The 21,151-nt window shown below is 34.5% G+C and overlaps 1 protein-coding gene and 2 long non-coding RNA genes across 7 annotated transcripts; 2 read left to right on the forward strand and 1 right to left on the reverse strand.

Annotated features, from left to right (window-relative positions):
* Positions 1-861: 861 nt before the first annotated feature.
* LOC113341827 lies at positions 862-3,694 on the forward strand. The gene is made up of 2 exons (XR_003356159.1): positions 862-1,041; positions 2,192-3,694. It is a non-coding gene; the product is annotated as an uncharacterized LOC113341827 (long non-coding RNA).
* Positions 3,695-4,742: 1,048 nt separating this feature from the next.
* Positions 4,743-5,495, forward strand: LOC113341891. The gene has a single exon (XM_026586602.1). It carries the CDS (start codon positions 4,743-4,745, stop codon positions 5,493-5,495), a length of 753 nt encoding a protein of 250 aa, XP_026442387.1.
* A 9,805-nt stretch (positions 5,496-15,300) lies between these two features.
* Positions 15,301-18,583, reverse strand: LOC113341936. 5 transcript variants are annotated; one of them, XR_003356241.1, is made up of 8 exons: positions 18,394-18,583; positions 17,586-17,735; positions 17,370-17,420; positions 17,216-17,274; positions 16,738-17,057; positions 16,470-16,646; positions 16,279-16,369; positions 15,301-15,584 (listed from the first exon to the last, which is right to left on the reverse strand). It is a non-coding gene; the product is annotated as an uncharacterized LOC113341936 (long non-coding RNA). The 5 variants fall into 5 exon arrangements; XR_003356240.1 differs by having other exon boundaries at positions 16,470-16,787; positions 16,951-17,057; positions 18,394-18,582; XR_003356238.1 differs by having other exon boundaries at positions 16,470-16,650; positions 18,394-18,582.
* Positions 18,584-21,151: the final 2,568 nt, after the last annotated feature.

Here is a 21,151-nt window from a genome sequence, read left to right on the forward strand (position 1 = left end):
AACAGATGACCTGAAAATGATTATCTTTTTGTTCGTGCAAATTAGGGTTTTTCACCTTGGTCGTATTTGGAGAGGAAGAAGAGCACAAAGAGGATGATCGGCCGTAAAGATGGGAATTGGGAAACAAAAGAGAATAAATTCTAACTGGCCGAAAATAATGGTACCCAGATTAATGGCTTTGATATCAGTAAATTCGCATTATTATTGCCATCAAATGAGAAGATAGTGAAGAACAAAAAAGTAACCATAATCGCCGGAAATTACCCGAAATAATGGCATGAGGTTAATTGACCATAAAAGTGGTAAATTCCCCCACAAAAAGCGCCCATCACTAATGGACCATGATGAACGGAATCTTATTAAAACATATTTATTAATGATACGTAATTAGTTAAGGTTAAATTAGTCCATCTTGAAATGTGAATTATAAATCTAAACTAAAACTATTAATCCTGACCGTAGATTATATTTTTTGGGCTACATATATAAATCATCTTAATGATGGGTTTATGGAAGAGAGAGAAACCAAAACTGGGTTACTCAGACATTACCACATATAAATATTACGAGGTAATCAAATGTTTATCTACATTGATCTGTGAAACTGGCTTTAAGAAAAATTATGGCTACTGAGACCAAGCCCGGGCCGTTACGGTACGGGTCATATCCTAGTCTATCTTACAAAAATAAATGTGTTTTTTCCAATCCGACGGACGTGAATTTCAATCGACGGCTGTGACTGCTTAAAGATCGGAAAGATAAATCGTGGTTCAGAATCAATCCCTATTTTATGCCCACATCCAACGATCCAAATTCTCCCATTCAATGGTATTAAAATCACCACACATTGTAAGCTATTAAATCCCTTGGTCGGTTATGGCTTTGATGATACATTTTCTCCTTCAATTCCTTCCCAAAAATGGCATCCTCAAATGTTTACTCTTCGTCCGTTACACGGTAATATATACCCATCAATGCTTTTTACATCTGCAATCAAGAGGATGTTTTACTATATAAATGGTCATCAAATCTGTTGCAAGGGTTAGTATGTTTCTCAAAGCTTAATTATTTGTCAAGATTTGTGTTAGTGATAGGCATATAAGTTTTTTGAACAAAAAACTTGATTGATATCCCTAAGAAAGGTGACTCTTTTTATCTGCTGTTTCAATTTTGGTTCACCAATTTGTTTCTCATCAGTCTTCTTAACTGCAATTTTCTTAAATTTTTTTGATAGGTTTCCTGTGGTTTCAATTTTGGTTTACCAATTTGTTTCTCATCAATTTTCTTAACTGCAATTTTCTAAATTATTTTTCATAGGTTTCATGTGGATTCTTTTTTTTTTTTATGGAGTTGAAGGGTATTGCCTGGAAAATCAAGGCATCACAGTGACGATAGAGTTAGGGAAAATAGAGAATCATAAAGATGTGTGATGCATGTATGTGTTTTCGTCGTAATCCCTATAACAATTCTTTGATTTTTGATGCCCTTATTAGTGTGACTCATTTCTTCTTTAAACGCTAATTTTCCCTTCTTTTTTTTTGTGTGTGTGTGTGTTTTGCAATTCTTCCTTTTGTGTCTGATTTTTTGTTGTTGTTGTTGTTGTTGTTGCATATGCAAATATCAACTCAATGATTTTGTTGTTGTGCCTGATTCTTGCTATGGTTTGAGGTTCGAGCCTTCCTGACTCTGCTGTTTTAGTTTCTCTAAAAATGAAGCATAAAAATTGAATCGACACATATCAAACAAGGTGAAGAAATATGCTATTTCAAAACGCCATTGTCCCTTAACCTAGGCCATCTGTTTATTTTGTTGTTGCAAACAAAAATTAATCTATTACAACAGGAAATGATTTGTTTTCCAAACCGTATATGCACAATACTAGGTAGTACTATCTTAGTTTGAATTAATTTTTCTTTAAGACTTGATTGTCACCCTGTAAAAATTAATGTTGGTGATAGACGCGTAAGTTTTTGCGTTTGTTTCATTTTGAGCGTTATTGTGCTCGATTTGGTATTGTTTTCCTTGATTTTCACAAAAACTCATGGACCATCTATTGGTATATTTTGTTGGTGTATATTTTGTTGGTATATTTGAATTTGTGCCTTGATTTCTCTTATTCTAATTTATAATACAGTAATATGAAGAGAAAACTCTAATTTACAATCTAATTTATTTAGTCCTTGATGTTCAGGTGTAAACGTAACTTTTTTAGAAATGAAGAATCCACCTCTTATACCACCATAATTACTTCACAACCATTATGAGAGGAAAAAGTATGGTATATGAAAACTTGCCGTCCAAGTGCAGTGATTACATGCTCAAATTGTTCTCTTCTCCCACCGCCAAGGTAATCGTCCCTCTCAATTTTGGTTTTCATCATCTCGACTGTATAATTAGACATTTGAACTTTCCCATTTTGGCTAAAAATCATCCAACACGCATAGCAGCGATCCTTCCTATAGCAGGTAATTTTTCCATGTTTCTCTCGAATCTAAGGCTTCTGGAAAAACTTTAACCTCCCATAAATCGCAATATGATGTTATATGGCTTACCAACAGTTAATTTACATGATTATATTTCTGGAATTTTGAATGGTAAAACCAACATTGCATGATATATTGTTACATTATAGTGCAGATTATTTTAGATCGTTTCCATTAAAAAAATCGTCGAAACCATCATTCCCATGATTATGTAAATCGATTATGTTGACGCATGCGGGGTAAAGTTTTAGCTAGTGTATGTGTGGGTTATCTATGTGAAGTTTTTCTTTCTTGATACTGACCTTCATGTTCTTCATAATCCTATTTTACCACAATATCACTTTACGAATTAGTGGTAAAGTTGGGAAAGAGACATTAGGTTGATTTAGGTGGAGTCATCTATTTCAAACTTGGCATAAAGGCTTAATTTCTCTTTTGTTCTTTTAATCATTACTTTGGTTTCCATTTTGATTTGAAATGAAAAATAAATAGTTGGTGGAATGATCTGTTTTATCAAAATGGAAAATAAATAATTGGTGGAATGATCTGTTTTGTATCTGGCACTGGCAAATTTAATTTCCATCACTTTCAACCAAAATCCTTATCACCAACATATTATTTACCTTGGCACAACCAAAGGATTGATGTACCAGAGAGAGGTAACTTATAGCACCTTAATTATCTATTTTATAAAGTTACACTTACAGTCAATCCCAATAACAAATTATCCCGCAAAACAGATGTTGTCAAATAACGGACTGTAGTCCCAACCACAAAGGAAAAGAACCTATAAGTATTTTGGTTTCATATATCGAAAGACATCTCAGCTTCTATTTTCAAAATGGGAGTCCACTTACCAAGTAATCACGCAAACCGCGTACTACAATATCCAGCTTTTGCTCAATGATGTTTTAGTGTATTGAATTGATTATTATTTGTGTAAGCAATATCATTGTGCAAGGATAACCCTACCAAAAATTTTGGCGACAATGGATGATACTATATGTCTTTCAGAGACTGTAATAAGAAAGTTTGGGGCGATGCCTGTTGATGTACCAAATGTGAACCCATAGTTGAATGTTGCAAACCAGGTGGTTGTTGCGGTTTGAAGTTGAAGAACAAACAGTCTCCTATGTGCGCATTCGTGGTACATTGTTTGAGTATTAATTGTTGAACCAAAATTACATGTATTGTTTGTAGGGAGCTTTAAACAGTGGGCCAACAGACTTTTTCTTGGCAAAAGGCCATACGTATCCTCTTTTTTTTTGTGTTTGTAAAAGTTAAAATTTTAGTTTGCTTATTTTGCTTGATTGATTCATTGAGCATTGTACAGGCACTCTTTGAGACAAAGAATGGAGTAGTATTCACTGGATAAAAAAACGAAAGCCAATTTTTTTTAATACTTTCTTTCTATTATTTTCCTTTTTCCATCTTTTTTTTTCTTCTTGATTTAGTATGTTTTGTATGCATTTCTAAAGCATTGTATCATGTCCTCCCATGTTGTGAAATACATACGTTATTCACCCCATAGTCTACTTTTTTCATCATCTCAGCATTGTAAACAGGGAAAATGATTCTCATTTATACAAACCAAATATGCTCTTTGATATATATATATGGGTATGCACACACTAACGTATGTATACCCGGCTGTCTGATCATATAAATAGTATCTGTGATCTGTTTACAAAATACGGGTTTATATTTTATCAATTACGACGGTTACAACTTTTCAAAAAAACTCAACAGTGCAGCTAAAAAACTAAAATTAATACGTAATTAGTAATCTATGATACAATTATTAATTTGGTGTATATCCACTTTCACGAGGACTCACATGCTAGCTTAACACCCTCTTGCTTGGATGTACTTTGGCATGCAAAATTTTATATGAAGCAAACAGCAAAAGCTAGTGGTTGTTTTCACGGCATGCTTTTACTACATGCATAGTGACATATCTTGTCATGTGGTGGCTATGAAATCACCAGCTTAAGACTTGCATAAATAGGCTAGTTGAGGCTACGTTTTTGTTATCCTATTTTCTAAGTGAATAGAAAATCTCTCTTCCTCTTTTATATACTTGAGTTTATTATCTAGCATTAATACTTAAGTAATATAATTAGTTGTTTAATTATTACACGTTATCGGCACGAGTTAGCTTTATTGTCTTTGAGCTTTGGGTTATTATCGGTTCTGGTAAAATAGGTGCTGCCAAAATTTTCCGAAACGAAAGGTAACTTTAATTACTATATTATCGTTATGTCGTCAAATTTAACTAAGCTAGACTTTGCAGCTTTAGATATTTCTGGTAACAACTATATTTCATGGGTTTTGGATGCGGTGTTATATCTCCAAGCTAAGAATATTGCCCACACCATTAAAGCGGGAAATGTTGCATCCCAGCAGGATAGAGCATTGACTTTAATTTTTCTTCGTCATCATATCCACGACGGGTTGAGATCAGAATATCTAACAGTTAAGGACCCTCAGGTTCTGTGGAGTTGCTTGGAAGATAGATATGACCACCTGAAGATGGTTATTCTGCCTAAAGCCAAAAATAACTGGTTGAATTTACGTTTGAAAGATTTTAAATCTGTTTCTGAGTATAATTCTGCATTGTTTAAAATCACTTCACAACTGAAATTGTGTGGTGAAAATATAACAGATGAACAATTACTCGAAAAAACATTTACCACTTTCCACGCCTCGAGTGTTGTCTTGCAGCAACAATATCGAGAGCGTCGTTTTAAGAAATACTCAGAGTTGATTTCATGTCTGCTTGTTGCAGAACAAAATAATGAATTATTATTAAGAAATCGTGAATCTCGTCTAGCGGGATCTGTTTCTGTGCCTGAAGCACATGCAACAACAAGTTCTACCAATGGTTATGGACGGGGTAGTAATAAGGGTAAAGGGAAACGTGGTCGTGGTAATAAAAAGAACCAAGACAAAAGTGCACGGTTTAATCCAAACCACCAGGAGTGGAAAGATGGCACCCCAAAGAAAGAATAGAATCCAGATAAAGGAAAAGATTCGTCTGGGAAGCCTAAAGAACAAGGAAGATGTTTGTTACCATTGTGGTATGACTGGTCATTGGTCACGTACCTGTCGTACTGCCAAGCATCTTGTTAATCTATATCAAGCATCCCTGAAGCGACCCGCAGTTGATATTGAGACAGATCTTATAGAGACTAATGAGGCTTCTACTAGTTCTCCCCACTTAGACTTTGATTTTCTTACAAAGTCAGAAGAAGAAAAGTGGGACATATCTGATTTTCTTAATAAGTCAGATGATAAAGAACTTAACTAGTTCTGCAAACTAGTTGTGAACTTGTGTATTTTATAATATAGTTTTGTGTACTCTAAGTTATATTTTGGTTTGTATACCATCTTTTGTATGTATAATTATATGTTTAATATAAGACATATATTTTATTAACTCATTGCTATCCATGTATTATATTTGTTGTGAAGGGTATGGATTCCAGAAGTAATCTATCAAAAATTAGTCTTGACGGTGAAGATATTTGTTTGGTAGATAGCGGAACGACTAATACAATATTACGCAGTGATAAATATTTTACTGATTTAAAGGGATATAAGGCAAAACTAAACACTATCTCTGGTTCAAAAAATTTAATAGATGGTTCCGGAAGAGCCAATATTATCTTACCAGGAGGTACAAAACTGAAAATCAGTGATGCCTTGTATTCTCCAAGATCTTTGAGAAATCTGTTAAGTTTCAAAGATATTCGCCGAAATTGATATCATTTAGAAACAATAAGTGACGATAATACAGAGTACTTATCTATCACATTATCTGACACACGCCAGAAACGTGTTGTGGAGAAGCTTGCAGCTATCTCTCATGGGTTGTATCTTACAACAATCAAAACTATTGAATCTTATAGTATCATTAACCAGAACTTTAATGATCCAAAAATATTCAAACTTTGGCATGACCGACTAGGACACCCAGGATCTACCATGATGGGTAGAATAATACATAACTCTCATGGACATCCTTTGCAGAACCAGAAGCTTTTGTTAACTACGCATACAAATTGTATTGCTTGCTCTATGGGAAAATTGATCCTCAAACCGACATTAAAAAAAGTTGTTCTTGAATCACAACTTTTCTTAAAAGGATCCACGGAGACATATGCGGACCTATCTACCCTCAGTGTGGACCTTTTCAGTAATTTATGGTCCTAATTGACGCATCTGCTAGATGGTCACATGTTTGTCTCTTATCCATAAGAAATGTTGCATTTGCTCGGCTTCTCACCCAAGTAATTAGGCTGCGTGCACATTTCCCAGATTTTCCTATAAAGTTTATTCGGCTAGATGGAGCTGGTGAATTTACATCACAAACATTCGATGCATATTGCTTGTCTGTTGGTATTGATGTTGAGTATCATGTAGCTCATGTTCATACACAAAATGGTTTAGCTGAATCATTTATTAAACATTTGCAGTTAATAGCTCGATCCATGTTAATGAGAACGAAATTGCCCGTTTCTGCATGGGGGCATGTTGTGGCCTTAGTTCGACTTCGGACTACTGCAAATCATCAGTACTCTCCCTTACAACTTGTTCTGAGCTATCAACCAGATGTTTCTCATCTGCGTGCTTTTGGTTGTTGTGTATATGTTCCTGTTGGACCTCCACAACGCACTAAATTTGTCCCACAACGTAGAAAAGGTATATATGTTGGTTTTGACTCACCGTATATTATTAGATATCTTGAGCCTTTAACTGGTGATATATTCACGACACGTTTTGCTGATTGTCATTTTGATGAGACAATTTTAGTACCATTAGGGGGAGAATTTAAGCCGCCAGAAGAACAGAGTAAACTTTATTGGTATGTACCTACTCTGTCTCATCTTGACCCCCACACAAATCAATCAGAAATTGAAGTGCATAAGATTATCCATCTTCAGAACATTGTCGATCAAATTCCAGATGCATTTTTTTATACGGCAAGAGCAACTAAATCATACATACCCAATAAAAATGCCTCGGCACGTACTAATGTCCCAGTTGGACAGGTCGTGACTGTTCCAGAAAATGAGTCGTCTAAGGTACGCCTGAAGCGTGGACACCCCACTGGTTCAAAAGATTCTGCCCTAGAAAAAGGAAGAGCCAACCAGAATCGGAAAAAGATAATGCTCAAAAGGAGACTATAGATGAACGATCCTCATTTCAAAACTTACTACCTCCAGTCGAGGAAAATGTCCCTGAAAGGGAACTGGTAACAGGAAATGAAGAAATTTCCATAAATTTTGCATGCAAGAAAGAAATGTGGGATCGTAACAAAGTTCTTGTCGATGATAATTTTTCGTTTACAGTAGCTACTGAGATTACTATAGATAAAGATGACTGTGAGCCACATTCTATAGAAGAATATCGTGAAAGACATGATTGACCAAAATGGAAGGGCGCCATTAAAGCAGAATTAGTCTCTCTCACTAACCGCAATGTTTTAGGACCTGCAGTCCTAACACCTAATAATGTGAACCCAGTTGGTTGCAAATGGGTGTTCGTAAGAAAACGTAATGAGAGAAATGAATTTTTTCGCTATAAAGCGATACTTGTAGCACAAGGTTTCTCGTAGAGACTTGAGATTGACTACGAAGAAACATATTCCCATGTTATGGATGCTATTATGTTCCGGTACTTGATTAGTATGGCAGTCTCTGAAGGACTTGATATGCGTTTGATGGATGTGGTTACAATATATCTGTATGGAAAACAGGATACAGATATACATATGAAAATCCCAGAAGGATTTACATTGTCTGAAAACAAACCACGCTATATGTATTCACTTAAACTTAACAGAGCTTTATATGGATTAAAGCAATCTGGATGAATGTGGTATAATCGTCTAAGTGAAAATTTGATAACTAAGGGATATGTAAATGATCATATTTGTCCATGTGTCTTTATAAAGAAGACTACAATAGGATTTGCTATTATAGCTGTATACGTTGATGATATCAACTTAGTTGGAACTCCTGAAGAACTCCTAAAGGAAATTGAATGCTTAAAGGGAGAATTTGAGATTAAGGATCTTGGAAAAACAAAATTTTGTCTCGGCTTGCAGATCGAGCACTATCCAAGTGGCATACTTGTTCACCAGAAGATGTACACTGAGAAACTTTTAAAACGTTTCAATATGGATAAATCTTATCCACTTAGCACTCATATGGTAGTAAGATCACTTAACACTAAAAATGACCCTTTTCGTCCAAAGGAAGAAAATGAAATTCTTCTTGGTCAGAAGTACCATATTTGAGTGCAATTGGTGCACTATTGTATCTTGCACAATATACTAGACCTGACATTTCTTTTGCAGTTAATTTGTTAGCAAGATTCAACTCTGCTCCAACGAAGAGACATTGGGCAGGTGTAAAACATATCTTTCGATATCTTCAGGGTACTGCAGACATGGGATTGTTTTACTCAAAAAATGTATCCCATCCTTCGCAATTAATGGGATATACAGATGCAGGTTATCTTTCCGCCATTTCTCAAACTGGATATGTGTTTACAAGTGGCGGTACTGCAATTTCTTGGAGATCATGTAAGCATAACTTTCCAGCTACCTCCTCCAATCACTCCGAGATTATCGCTCTCCATGATGCTAGCAGAGAATGTGTATGGCTAAGATCATTAATCACCCATCTCCGAAGTTCATGTGATTTACCTTCTGTCACGAAAGTACCAACCATCATCTATGAAGATGATGCAGCATGTATCTCACAGATGAAAGAAGGTTACATCAAGGGTGATCGAATAAAGCATATTTCACCAAAGCTATTTTATTCTCACCACCTAGAAAAGAATAAAGAGATCTGTATCCAGAAGATACATTCGTGTGAAAACTATGCAGAATTATTCATCAAGTCTTTACCGACAACAGTCTTCAGAAAGCTAGTTTATGGAATCGGGATGCGGCATCTGTACAAGCAGTAAACTCAGCAAAGTTTTCATGAGGGGGAGTTAATTTTTGGAACTTGACGTGTTGTACTCTTTTTCCTTGTCAAGGGTTTTGTCTCTTTCGGGATTTTTCCTTGTCTAGGTTTTAACGAGGCAACGAGCGCATATCTGCTTTTCTAGAGTTGTACTCTTTTTCCCTCGTTCAGGTTTTTCCCAACGGGTTTTCCTGATAAGGTTTTAATGAGGCAATCCATATGAAAGGGTGGATATCCAAGGGGGAGTAATACGTAATTAGTAATCTATGATACAATTATTAATTTGGTGTATATCCACTTTCATGATGACTCACATGCTAGCTTAACACCCTCCTGCTTGGGTGTACTTTGGCATGCAAAGTTTTACATGAAGCCAACAGCAAAAGCTAGTGGTTGTTTTCACCGCATGCTTTTACTACATGCATAGTGACATATCTTGTCATGTGGTGGCTATGAAATCACTAGCTCAAGACTTGTATAAATAAGCTTGTTGAGGCTATGTTTTTGTTATCGGATTTTCTAAGTGAATAGAAAATCTCTCTTCCTCTCTTATATACTTGAGTTTATTATCTAGCATTAATACTCAAGTAATATAATTAGTTGTTTAATTATTACAAAAATCAAATTAACTCTTCCACGTCAAATTTCCCTCTCTAATGCACATGTTCATCTACTAATCATGAAGCCTATATCATACACTTACACCAAATATATATTGTGCACACTGTATAATTCATGGACACTCGTAAACTTACTTACAAAATCAAGTTTGATTATCACCTAATTACAATTAAATAATCCTCCAGATCAATCCTCACCCTATAATACATGGAATTGTCCAATAATTCATAAGTACACAGACACCTGCTCATATATAGACAATTCACCCTACAATGCTATTTTGTAATTTACCGACACCAGTAAACTTACTATGAAATTAAGTGACATTAAGTACAAATTTGAAGAGTTGAATGCAATTATACTCCTTTGGGTCTTCTTAGTGTCAAGGACTTTATATATAGCATCCAGTTAGAACAAGTCTTATGATGGAATCTAACATATTCCAAGCTTGGAAAAAGAGTGAAACGTCAAGTCTAACGAATTCAAAGTTCAAACCATCTATACTTTTTCCAAGCTATGTTCCATAGTTTTGTGGAATCCAAAAAAAACATTATTCTAAATAGCATGCTAAAAGACGAAAAACGTTATTATGAATAGCTTTAAAAAAAACGCTTCAGAATACGTTTTTTTCGTCTTATACCATAAGACAAATGCATAAAAAGTCATTGTTCGTTCCAATGCAATGTCCAACTCCAACTATATTTAAAACAAATAAAACAAGGGGGCTCACGGGTTTTTAAGATCTTTATTTTCACAGCTTATCCAATCCCTGGCCGTTACGGCACAAGTCATTTTCTAGTTAAGACAAATTTACAAACGGTCACAAGAAAAAATAATTAACATCTAAAAATTTATTTTCAATAAAAGTCTCTTTCATCAATGAATAAAATTGTGCGCGAGCAATATATTTGTCCCGAGAAAGTAAATTCCACGATTGTCTTTAATGATAATTATTTAGGACCAAAAAAATTGTCTCAAAAAGAATAATTTTGTGTTAATTTAATTTGTCTTTAATAATGATTATCTGAAACAAAAAAAAAATTGTCTCTAGTTTATTTTATCAGAGACAAATTAATAGCCCCTAAAAAATCAAATTTTGGAGACCAACTTTCCCGTCTCTAAATATTTTGTGGTAACTAAATTTCTTGTCTTAGAAAGAATTTTTGGAGACAGAATTCCACATTTTTGAAAGCTTTTATTTTTTGTCTCTATTTATTCATTTTTATCAAAAATAATGTTTTGACTTTGTAAATCTATCATTGAAACTTATTTTGGCGGTGACAGAATACAACCCAAACAAAATACAACCCTTCGGAATTTTATTTGGATTAAATGCAACTGAAAAGAAGAGGGTACCCAAATACACCACAATCTTTAAATTATCCACCTATAAGTCCTCTTACCGAAAGTGATTGTCTATGGACGAAGTCTAGACAATACTACAAATCGGTATTCACACTTTGTATGATTGTCTATGGATACGAGATCGATACAACACAACAATCAAAGTGTGATTACTTGATAATAGGTTCAGACTTAACCAAACTCTATAGGATCACTATCAAGTAATACATAGTTAACGTTTGTGTATTTTACTTTTAATTATAATAAAAATTTATAATTGCGGAAATAGAAAAGTAAAAGACACATCAAGATTTTGTAAACGAGGAAACCGCAAATGCAGAAAAACCCTAGGATCTAGTCCATAATTGAATACTCTCATAATTAAGCCGCTATACAAAATCTAACAAACTTCGTGTAGTTGAGACCAAGCAACTAAACCTATAGTTCACCTAGTTTCTTCATTATCCCTGCGCTTCCGACATTCAATAAGTGCATGCACTTGAAGAATTCCTTTGGATCGTATTCCAAACAGTAAAGGAACAACAAATCTTTTTAGTAACAACTCTCTTGATTTTTTCAAATGAATATATCTCAAGTCATAAGCAAAGTCTCTTCTGTTTAACTGATAAACTCCTTTTCCTGGTCAGATCAATCTATCCAACAACTACCGAAGTAGCAGAGTTTAGATTTACAATCAATCAATATAGAATCAAACAAGAAACTATAAGGTGATGCCAATCTTACACAGCTAAACAATTGAATAAATACAATTCTAGTTGTATCACATCCGATCAAGGTTTGTGCACACCCAAAGATATAAAAACCAAATCAGAAATCTTCTTTGTCTTCAAATCTTCTTTAATCTTCAATAAACACCTGCACAACACCACTTGAATCTCTTGTGATCAATCACACACAGAACGGAGTCTATTAACAATGGATTATCACAAGACGTCTTTAGATCTACAAACAGTTCTAAAGATCACGTCGACACTTCGATCTAGTTTGAGTGAATCTTATATCAGAAGAGAAGATCTCAAGAATAAACAAACTAAGTGCAATCAAAGTTCAACAACCGTTAGTCAATCAAATCAATCGAAAACTAAAATAAACTGCTCTTATCCAGTTTCCTACCAACGGTACTCATAGATCGCTTCTTGATCCCACAGAAGTCTTTAAACAAGCGGTCGTAAGAGATTTCGCCTAATTAGGGTACTTTCCTCTCCGAATAGATGGCTCCACCAGAAACTACAAAAATATGAACTTTTCCTGGCTCTTAGGATAGTTTGGTCGAAATGAAAACTTGAGTATTTATAGACTAAGGATGTTTGGACACCAAGGAATTTCCAAAACCGAATCATTCTTAAAATATGCAATAAATGCTCAAATCGGTTTTCATAATTCCTGGAAATGCTTTGTCCAATATTTCCGAGATATCACTAGAAAATCTCCTATTAGTAAATGCACATTTTTATTTTCCAAAGATATGCATTTAATTACTGTTAATTAAAATCATATAAAACTAACAACCTTAATTAAAAGATTCTTAATTTATTTCGGTCTGGGATCTCCTTGAGTAATTAAGGAATATCTTTGAACAATAAAAGATAAGAGTTACTGAACATGTTCAAAGTATGTCGACATCCTTTTCTTTGTAAATCCTCTTTCGTATTTACAATCTTGGAATCGATTATACCACACTTCCAAACAAGTTTAGAATTGGTTCATCTGTATTACAAGAACAACTATGTGATTGATCAAATATCAATACACTAATCATGGGTTTACGGTTCTACCAAACACAAGGATCGGTTCTACCTTAATATGGTTACTAGGATCGGTTACATCAGTTACCAGGATCGGTTACGTCAATTACCAGGACCGGTTACCATATTCTCATGGTATTACTTGTGATCGGTTACACAAGTCACTAGGATCGGTTACATCAATTACCAGGACCGGTTACGCCAATTACAAGGATCGATTACACAACTCTTTTGTGATTGGTCATACCAATTACGAGGATCGGTTACACCAATTACAAATATTGATCATACCATCTTAGATGATTACTTAGGATCGGTTACACGAATAAAAGTCATGCCAATACATAAGCCAGGCACTGTGACTAGTTTTACCAAGATACATAACAAGTTATGATCGGTTCTACTAACTCACACATATTGGTAATCTAAATATATGCAATGAATAACAATATCAATAAGCCTATGATTTCTCTTTCGATTCATAAAACAAGTGCATGAATGTACTTCCTTTAAACAAATGTAAACATTGTTTCCTAGGATGAAATCTTCACCTTTACCCATACACATAATCACAATAGCATTCATACGATTATGTCGATGTCTTACTTCGTATTCTAATTCCTTAATACTATGATCACGTGGTCATATCTCACTACTAGAGTATAATCATTCACAGCTTCGCAGTTATGTTTTCAATATAGCACGATTTGAAAGATACGTTAGGAATGAAACAGTTCAAGTCAAAATATAACTAACCTCAAGAGGAAGGATGATGTCGTCGCTGTAGCTTGTTACTTCTTCACATTCTTCAAGTCTTCGAGTAATACTTGTATGTCTCATAATCCTAATCTTTCTAGCCTAACCTATACGAAGTTGTCTCTAGTTACATAATCAAGCGACTCTTTAAGTGAGTTTTGATTCACTAAAATATGACAACCAAACTTGACATACCAACGCTTGATGGGTTCAACCGAGCTATGCTCTAACAATCTCCCCCCTTTTCAATTTTAGTGACAAAACTCTTAATACATATGGAAAAAAAAATTACAAGAATTCATTACACATACGCTTGATTCTAAGTTTTAACAACACAATACCCTGCATACTTTCAATCCATAAATGTTGTTGTTGACATTTGAATGACAAAGCTAATACTCCCCCTAAAGGCAAGATAGGTAGATTTTCAATCCGAACATCTTTGTTATTCCCCTTGTGTAGTCAAGATAACTACAACAACAATATGATATGTTGCTCCCCCTTAGTCAATGCTTTACTCTTTCGTTAGATATAATGTTTAAGCACAATTGTCCTTTCCTTAGTAATTACAAAAATCACTTGTTTATTCCATATATTTCTCCCCCTTTTTGTCACAAAATGACAAAAGTTCGAGCAAATAAAGGTCAATCCGAAAGGATCTTACAAATCTAAAAGAATTGTACAACCTGTAAGAGTTAAGCACGAAGGTTTCATATACCATTTTAGAAACCGAAACTGCTAGTAATTTAGTTTTAATATGTTATCAAGGAAACAATTGCCCGAAGCAATTTTCCCTAATAGTTTAACAAATTGGCTAAGAAACTTAGTTCCCTTGCTAAACCGATTGCACAAATACAATCGTTTATTTCGATAATACCAAAATAAAGATCAGAGTAAACTTTATTTTCTTATCAGGCTCTAATTATTTAGACAGTAACTTAGACCTTACACAGTAACTTAGACCTTACACTTTCGACAAAAAAAGTATTAGGTTAGTTAACTAGTATTTCTTGTCAAAGCACTCGACACTACAACAAAAACATATATGGATCATTCTTAAAAAGTGTGATCAAAATACTTGTTATCTCTTTGCCAGTATAATCGAAAGGGTGATTTATGGATAACAACTCTCCTGTAATGAAAAGTGTGATTTTACCCGTGCAAAGAACTCAAGGCTTTCAAAAGTTGAGACCTAAAGTCAGGGCTTTAAAAGACGAATCTCGAGAAAACTGTGCTCTTTCTCTAACTTTTCAATACAAATTTACCCTGTATAAATAATATATTTCCATTCCATTTTGCCACCTGTAATTCAAATCCAAAACTGATATAAACAAAATCCCAAAGGGCTAATAGAAAAACTACAGATTTCATTGCTCACTGAATCAAATTCATTTCTAAACCAGAAACAAATAGAAAAATTACACATTTCTACTTGTTTAACTCAAATCAAGGGGTACTAAAATACAGATCCTGTAAAATCAGAACAAGATGGGCGAAGTTTAATTACTCAAACCAGGAGTACCAAGAGTCGGTTCCTTTACATCGGAAGGAGATGGGCAAAGTTCACACAAACTAGGAGTAACAAGTTTCTTTGCATTGCATCCAACTTTTCAGAATCCGGGCGTTGCTTCCTGGTGAAGATTAAGAGAAAAGGTAAGATATTTTGAGCAATTATTGCACAGACACCATAAATGATTAGTTCAAAGTTTGTTATCTGCATATAAATGATGATATCAACAAAACAAAAACAAAAATTATTTAAACAACAAAATGAAACCACATGAGCCTACTACAGGATCCAACTCAGATAAGTTGGACAAAAGGAATGCAACAAAAGCCTACTGCAGGATATAACAATAAAAATTTATTATAACGCGACTATCAATACTCAGATACCCTGCGAGGTAAATTTATTGAAAAAAGTTAGCTCTGCCTTGAGATTGCAGGGGGGACTATCTTAAGAGACAGTTTCCGTAAACAATACCTAACTATCTCCAATGCTGGACAGCAAGAGTAATGGTGTGATTTCAGTAACAAATAAGACAATATTTCAACACTACAAAAGGAATTGTCCATAATCCTACTCCATAAAATGTGCCCGTTCTAAAGCTGACATGCTCAAATAACATATGAAATTATAAAAAAGTTAGCAAGACTTGTGACTGCATGGGAAGGCAATCTTAAGAGACAATTTCCACTAAGAAAATCTAACAATCTCTAATGCTGAACAAAAATTGTGCGACTTCGGTAACCTGTAATCTTCAAACTCCAACAAACAAGACAGTAGTTCAACCTTACAAAAGGAATGACAATCAGAAACTCTACCCGTCCTGTAAGTTTTTCGTGTTTGGTAAGCCCCACACCTCCAATTCTTTGCACACTTGCACTTAAGTCATCCAGTTCATCATCTTGTTGCCTAAAACAGTCCGTTGGAAGAAGAAAAAAAACAATCAGTAAGAATCATATATGTATCTTGGCATTTGTTGGATCACTGAGGAATAGAAGAGGATGATTACTATATGAGGAGCATCTGTCAATCTGACTCGGATGATATATGAAATCATCATTATCTCGTGCGGCATATGAGCTGGATTTGCCTGCCTGGTAAGGATCATTAGGGACCCTCATTAGCTCCTGGCGCATACCGTTCGCAAATCTAGATTTTCCAGCTTAGACAGCTTTCTTCATGACACCTGCCTAAATGAGCATATAAAAAAGTAACAGACTTTTCTTAATCATAACTGAACTTGAAGGCAGAAATTGTTCAAACGAAAAGCTCAATACCAGGCAGCTTTCTTTAAGTTCGTCCATAGTCAAATCATCATTATCTTCAACTTAGAGAAACTCACGAGTAAGTACCCAAAATGAAAATAACTCAGAATATCTGAAAATCTCTATTTATTTGCTCAAGTTTAGCTACAAAAATTGAAATAGTGACTATATCACCTTGAGTATTTCTAATTAAATGTATCAATCAGATGAATTTTTACGATATACCTGAGTGTGAGCAGTGCTTGTTCATCTTCTACGTTTCTCAAGCTCGACTTCATCGATGCCATACCAGGAAGCTCAACGAGTGATAGATCTTCCTTGTTGAAAAATCTCTGAAAGAAATGCAAAAACGAAAAAGAAGTCGCTTTAGAATTACATTAGTCTAAAACCAAGCATACTTTAAACCATTCACGAAAGCTGAAACTTATAGAATAAAAACTGAAGTATTATATCAGGCTATGCTCAAGTTAGGGTAAAGGATCAAGCTTACTTTGTTCGTATTGTAAAGTGCCTCCACAACTTCTGTGAATCTGGCACCACATGAGGAACCTAAAATCCAAATGAACCAGCAACCAGTAACGATAAGTACCAAATTGGTTAGCTACAATTGAGATTCTTAACATACATCATATGGATAAAGGTACCTTCTGAATATCATCTTCTTAAAATAGACTTTGGTGTACAAGTATTTGTTACTGTTAACACAAGAAAGTAAGCAGTGAATAACATTGAGATGGTTTTGATGAAGAAAAAAAATCTAAAGAATTGCCAAATTGTCAATTTAAGTAACAGACATTTTACCTAGCTAGCTACTATTCAAAACATTTTACAAAAGTACAACACTAGAGGAAAACGCTTACGGAGAGCTTGTAACCTATTCGAATCTGTTCATAGATGCAAAATTGCATAACATCAAATGGCAAATCTCTTGATTAAAAGAGCTGTAATTAAAACTTCAACTGCCTCTATTGGTACCCGGACAAGAGCAGATGATGGCCCTCCAATGGTTCCTACAGTTTACACGAAGATAAAAAAATAAATAAATTAAAACTAGAAGAATTGAACAACAAACACATATTTTGGAATCAGACTTTTAATCTTCCTATTTGCTTCTAACAAAACCCAGAAATTTTTTGGAATCAGACGTTTAGTCTTCCTATTTGCTTCTAAACAAAATATCGAACAATAAATTACAAAACCCAGAAAATAATCATAAATTGCATAATAGGGTTTTGAGAATTACAGAAACAACAGAAAGATATCAACATTGAAATCCTTAAGAACAGAACCTACAGAAAAATCATGATAATGTTTTGTAACCTTAATTAAAATTTGAGTTCCGTTTCTGCTCAACAGATCAGTATTGATTGGGATAACCACCAATCAACATTTGAAACTAGAGAATTATCAAACTAACTCAAAATTTCACAATAACGCTTCTACAAAGATCAAATCGATCTGTATGAACTAACCAATCTACCAGCTAAGATTAAAAAACTAACCCACCTAAATCAGAATCAAACATGCGAGTAAGAGTTTTAAATCTAAGCAAACCTAAATTCAAACTAAAAAGGAAACCCTAGAATCAGATCTCAACTTCGTTGTCGAATCAAATCGTATCGCACCTGAATCTAATCCAAACAGTCGAGGAAACATGGCGAATCTTACCTGAATCTAGATGAAATTGACGATAAGAATCTTTTAAATCCTCGGATTGTGATTTTCCCATAGAAATGAGTTTTCTTCTCGCTCGAGAGAGAAAGTGAGAGAAACTAAGTTTCTACGAGAGAGAGAGAGAGAGAGAGAGAGAGAGAGAGAGAGAGGAAGAGAATTGAAATCGGAAAGTTCGAGAATCTGTTTTGTTTTGCATGTTGGGTCCGTAAAAACCTGAAGGTCGCGTGTTCGAGTCCGGCTCACCTTATTAAAAAAATGGACGAATTTTTGATCACAACATAGTAGTATTGAAAGTGGTCAAATGTCCAGTTGTAAGATCACACTTCTTAAAACGTATGAGATGGATAGGAAGGTCTCTTTGTCTCTAAGATCACAAACACTATAATAGTGATGGTCTTTAAGTTTTAGCCCTAAAAAGACCACAAGCGTACATAATTGTGAACTTTAGTATGTGATTTATAACACTTTTTGTTGTCGTGCGATTAGACTTGAATAACCGAATTCTTTACTTTGATAAGTCTAGCTAAGATCAGGATTAACTTAGTTTCTTTTATCCGGAATCGAATTGGACCAAACAAATGATCTCGTATTTTGTAAGCCATAAACAATACATACAAACCAAATAAATTGACTTGCACAATTATTTCTCTTAATTGGAAGCAATTGAAACAAACATAGACATTAAAGCACAACAATTGCACCGAAATTTCGTTAAGCCAAAAACAATTGATACCAAACAATAAAGAAAGATATCAAACCAGTTTTTCTTAACCGGAAACAATTGAATCACACACACACAGATCCATACATATATAATGGAATAAACATCAATTGTACCGAATTTTGTTAAGCAAAAGCGAAATATATGCAATAAAATCAGGCTTTTCTTAAACAGGAAAACGATTAACTAACAATTTGTTACAGGAAAACGATTAACTAACAATTTGTTACCTCATACTCCGCATTTTCTTAAACAGGAAAACGATTAACTAACAATTTGTTACCTCAGATTATGCATCCTCTTCTCCCCAGAAAGATATATCATTAAGCGCAAGTTCAAGTTAGAACTCCTCCCCATTATGTTGTCATCCTCTCGCAAGAACAAAAGAACAACAACAAAGAGCAACCTTTATGAGAGAAAGGTTGAATCGGTTTTAACTAATGCGCCCTATAGCAAAAGTTGAAACCCCGAAACACATATATTTATGCTAAACACAACTCATGTAAACACAAATTGATTCAACACATTGTGACTTTTTACATATGAGTCTCAATCGGAACACCTTATGATCCTTTGATAAAGCCTACCAACATGGGCTAGAACTTAATCCCGCTAAATTAAAAAGCCACACAAACCATAAGGGCTCACATCATATGAGATCGAATATTAAGGTTATGAAAACCGAAATTAAACATCCCATAAACAGAGAGAGTAAATTTGACAGTACTAAAACATAAATAATATTGAAATACTGAAGTCAATGTACTATTTTTTATAAGTTCAGGACACAGTATTAAAGTTTTACAACACTTAAAATAAAAGGTTCAACAGCTAACAAAGTTCAAAGATAACATGAATAGTTTTTTTTTTAAGACAAGATAGTCTAGGAGCATGAACTAGAGTCACTCAGACCAAAATCATCGTCAGATTCTCTGACTTTGTAATCTTGAGCAATCAAGGTGAGTTCTGCAGCAGGTTCTGGATGCTTGAGAGATGCATAACTAACTTGGGGTTCCAGACAATCATTCCTCTTACAAAGCCTTCGGTAAAAGGTATCAAGATCAGTATCTTGCATTGGAGTACTAGATGCGCCACTTGTGTTTTCCTTGGTATGACTTTGTCCTCTCATTCTATTGATGATAGAACGATTATGAGGCTTTGGTACAAGCCTTAAAGAGTCATCGGCAACAATCTCATAAGTACTGCAGCTTCTAGTGATAAGACATGGAAAACCCATGATTTTTCCATTCTTCCAGATTCTTATCATCTGTTTGATAATAAACCCACAAAAGTCAAAGTTTGGAGTACCAATTACCATGTGATAAATCAGTTCAACCACTTCATGACTCCACACCACTTTGTGCATATTTCTTGGTGACAAATTGGGTACAACAAGTTTACCAAAAAACTTGAGATGTTCTGGAACATTATCAATACAAAGACCGTTACCACTCCAACAACCCCCACAAAGAATTTCAGCAATGTGTTTTTTGTTGAAATCACTGTTTTGGGTAAAAATCCATTCTCAAGGCTGCAACCAAGTAGATATGCAACAATGCTTTTATTTACTTCAAAACGACGTCTCCTAATCATTGTGAAGAACTTACAGCTTTTTTCATCCACACGATGTATATTAGCATAAAACTCACTAGTTAACCCTAGAGAACCAGAATAGTTACCTGAATGAATGTCACCCCAGTCATTAAGGTTTTGAATTAATTCATCGTAGTCTTTCATATCAACACACACATATTTCTTTTCACAAATTATTTGTTTATCATGCATTGAACTATACTTCTTAAAGAAACTCCGAACGACAAAATAAATTACGGTACTGACATCAAAGCAAAGGGATGCAAGAGAATCGATAGTTTCATCAGTAAAGTTCAAGTTCGGTGTGATTCTTCTATGAGTTTGATTAGACCATTCTCCTCTAGTAAAATCCTATTGCGCATGTTGCTAAAATATACGGATTCGAAATAGAGAACAAAAAACTTACAACCAACAATGTCTGTTGATGTCCGAAAGACC

Source organism: Papaver somniferum, unplaced genomic scaffold, assembly GCF_003573695.1.
Source record: "Papaver somniferum cultivar HN1 unplaced genomic scaffold, ASM357369v1 unplaced-scaffold_32, whole genome shotgun sequence".
NCBI lineage: Eukaryota > Viridiplantae > Streptophyta > Magnoliopsida > Ranunculales > Papaveraceae > Papaver > Papaver somniferum.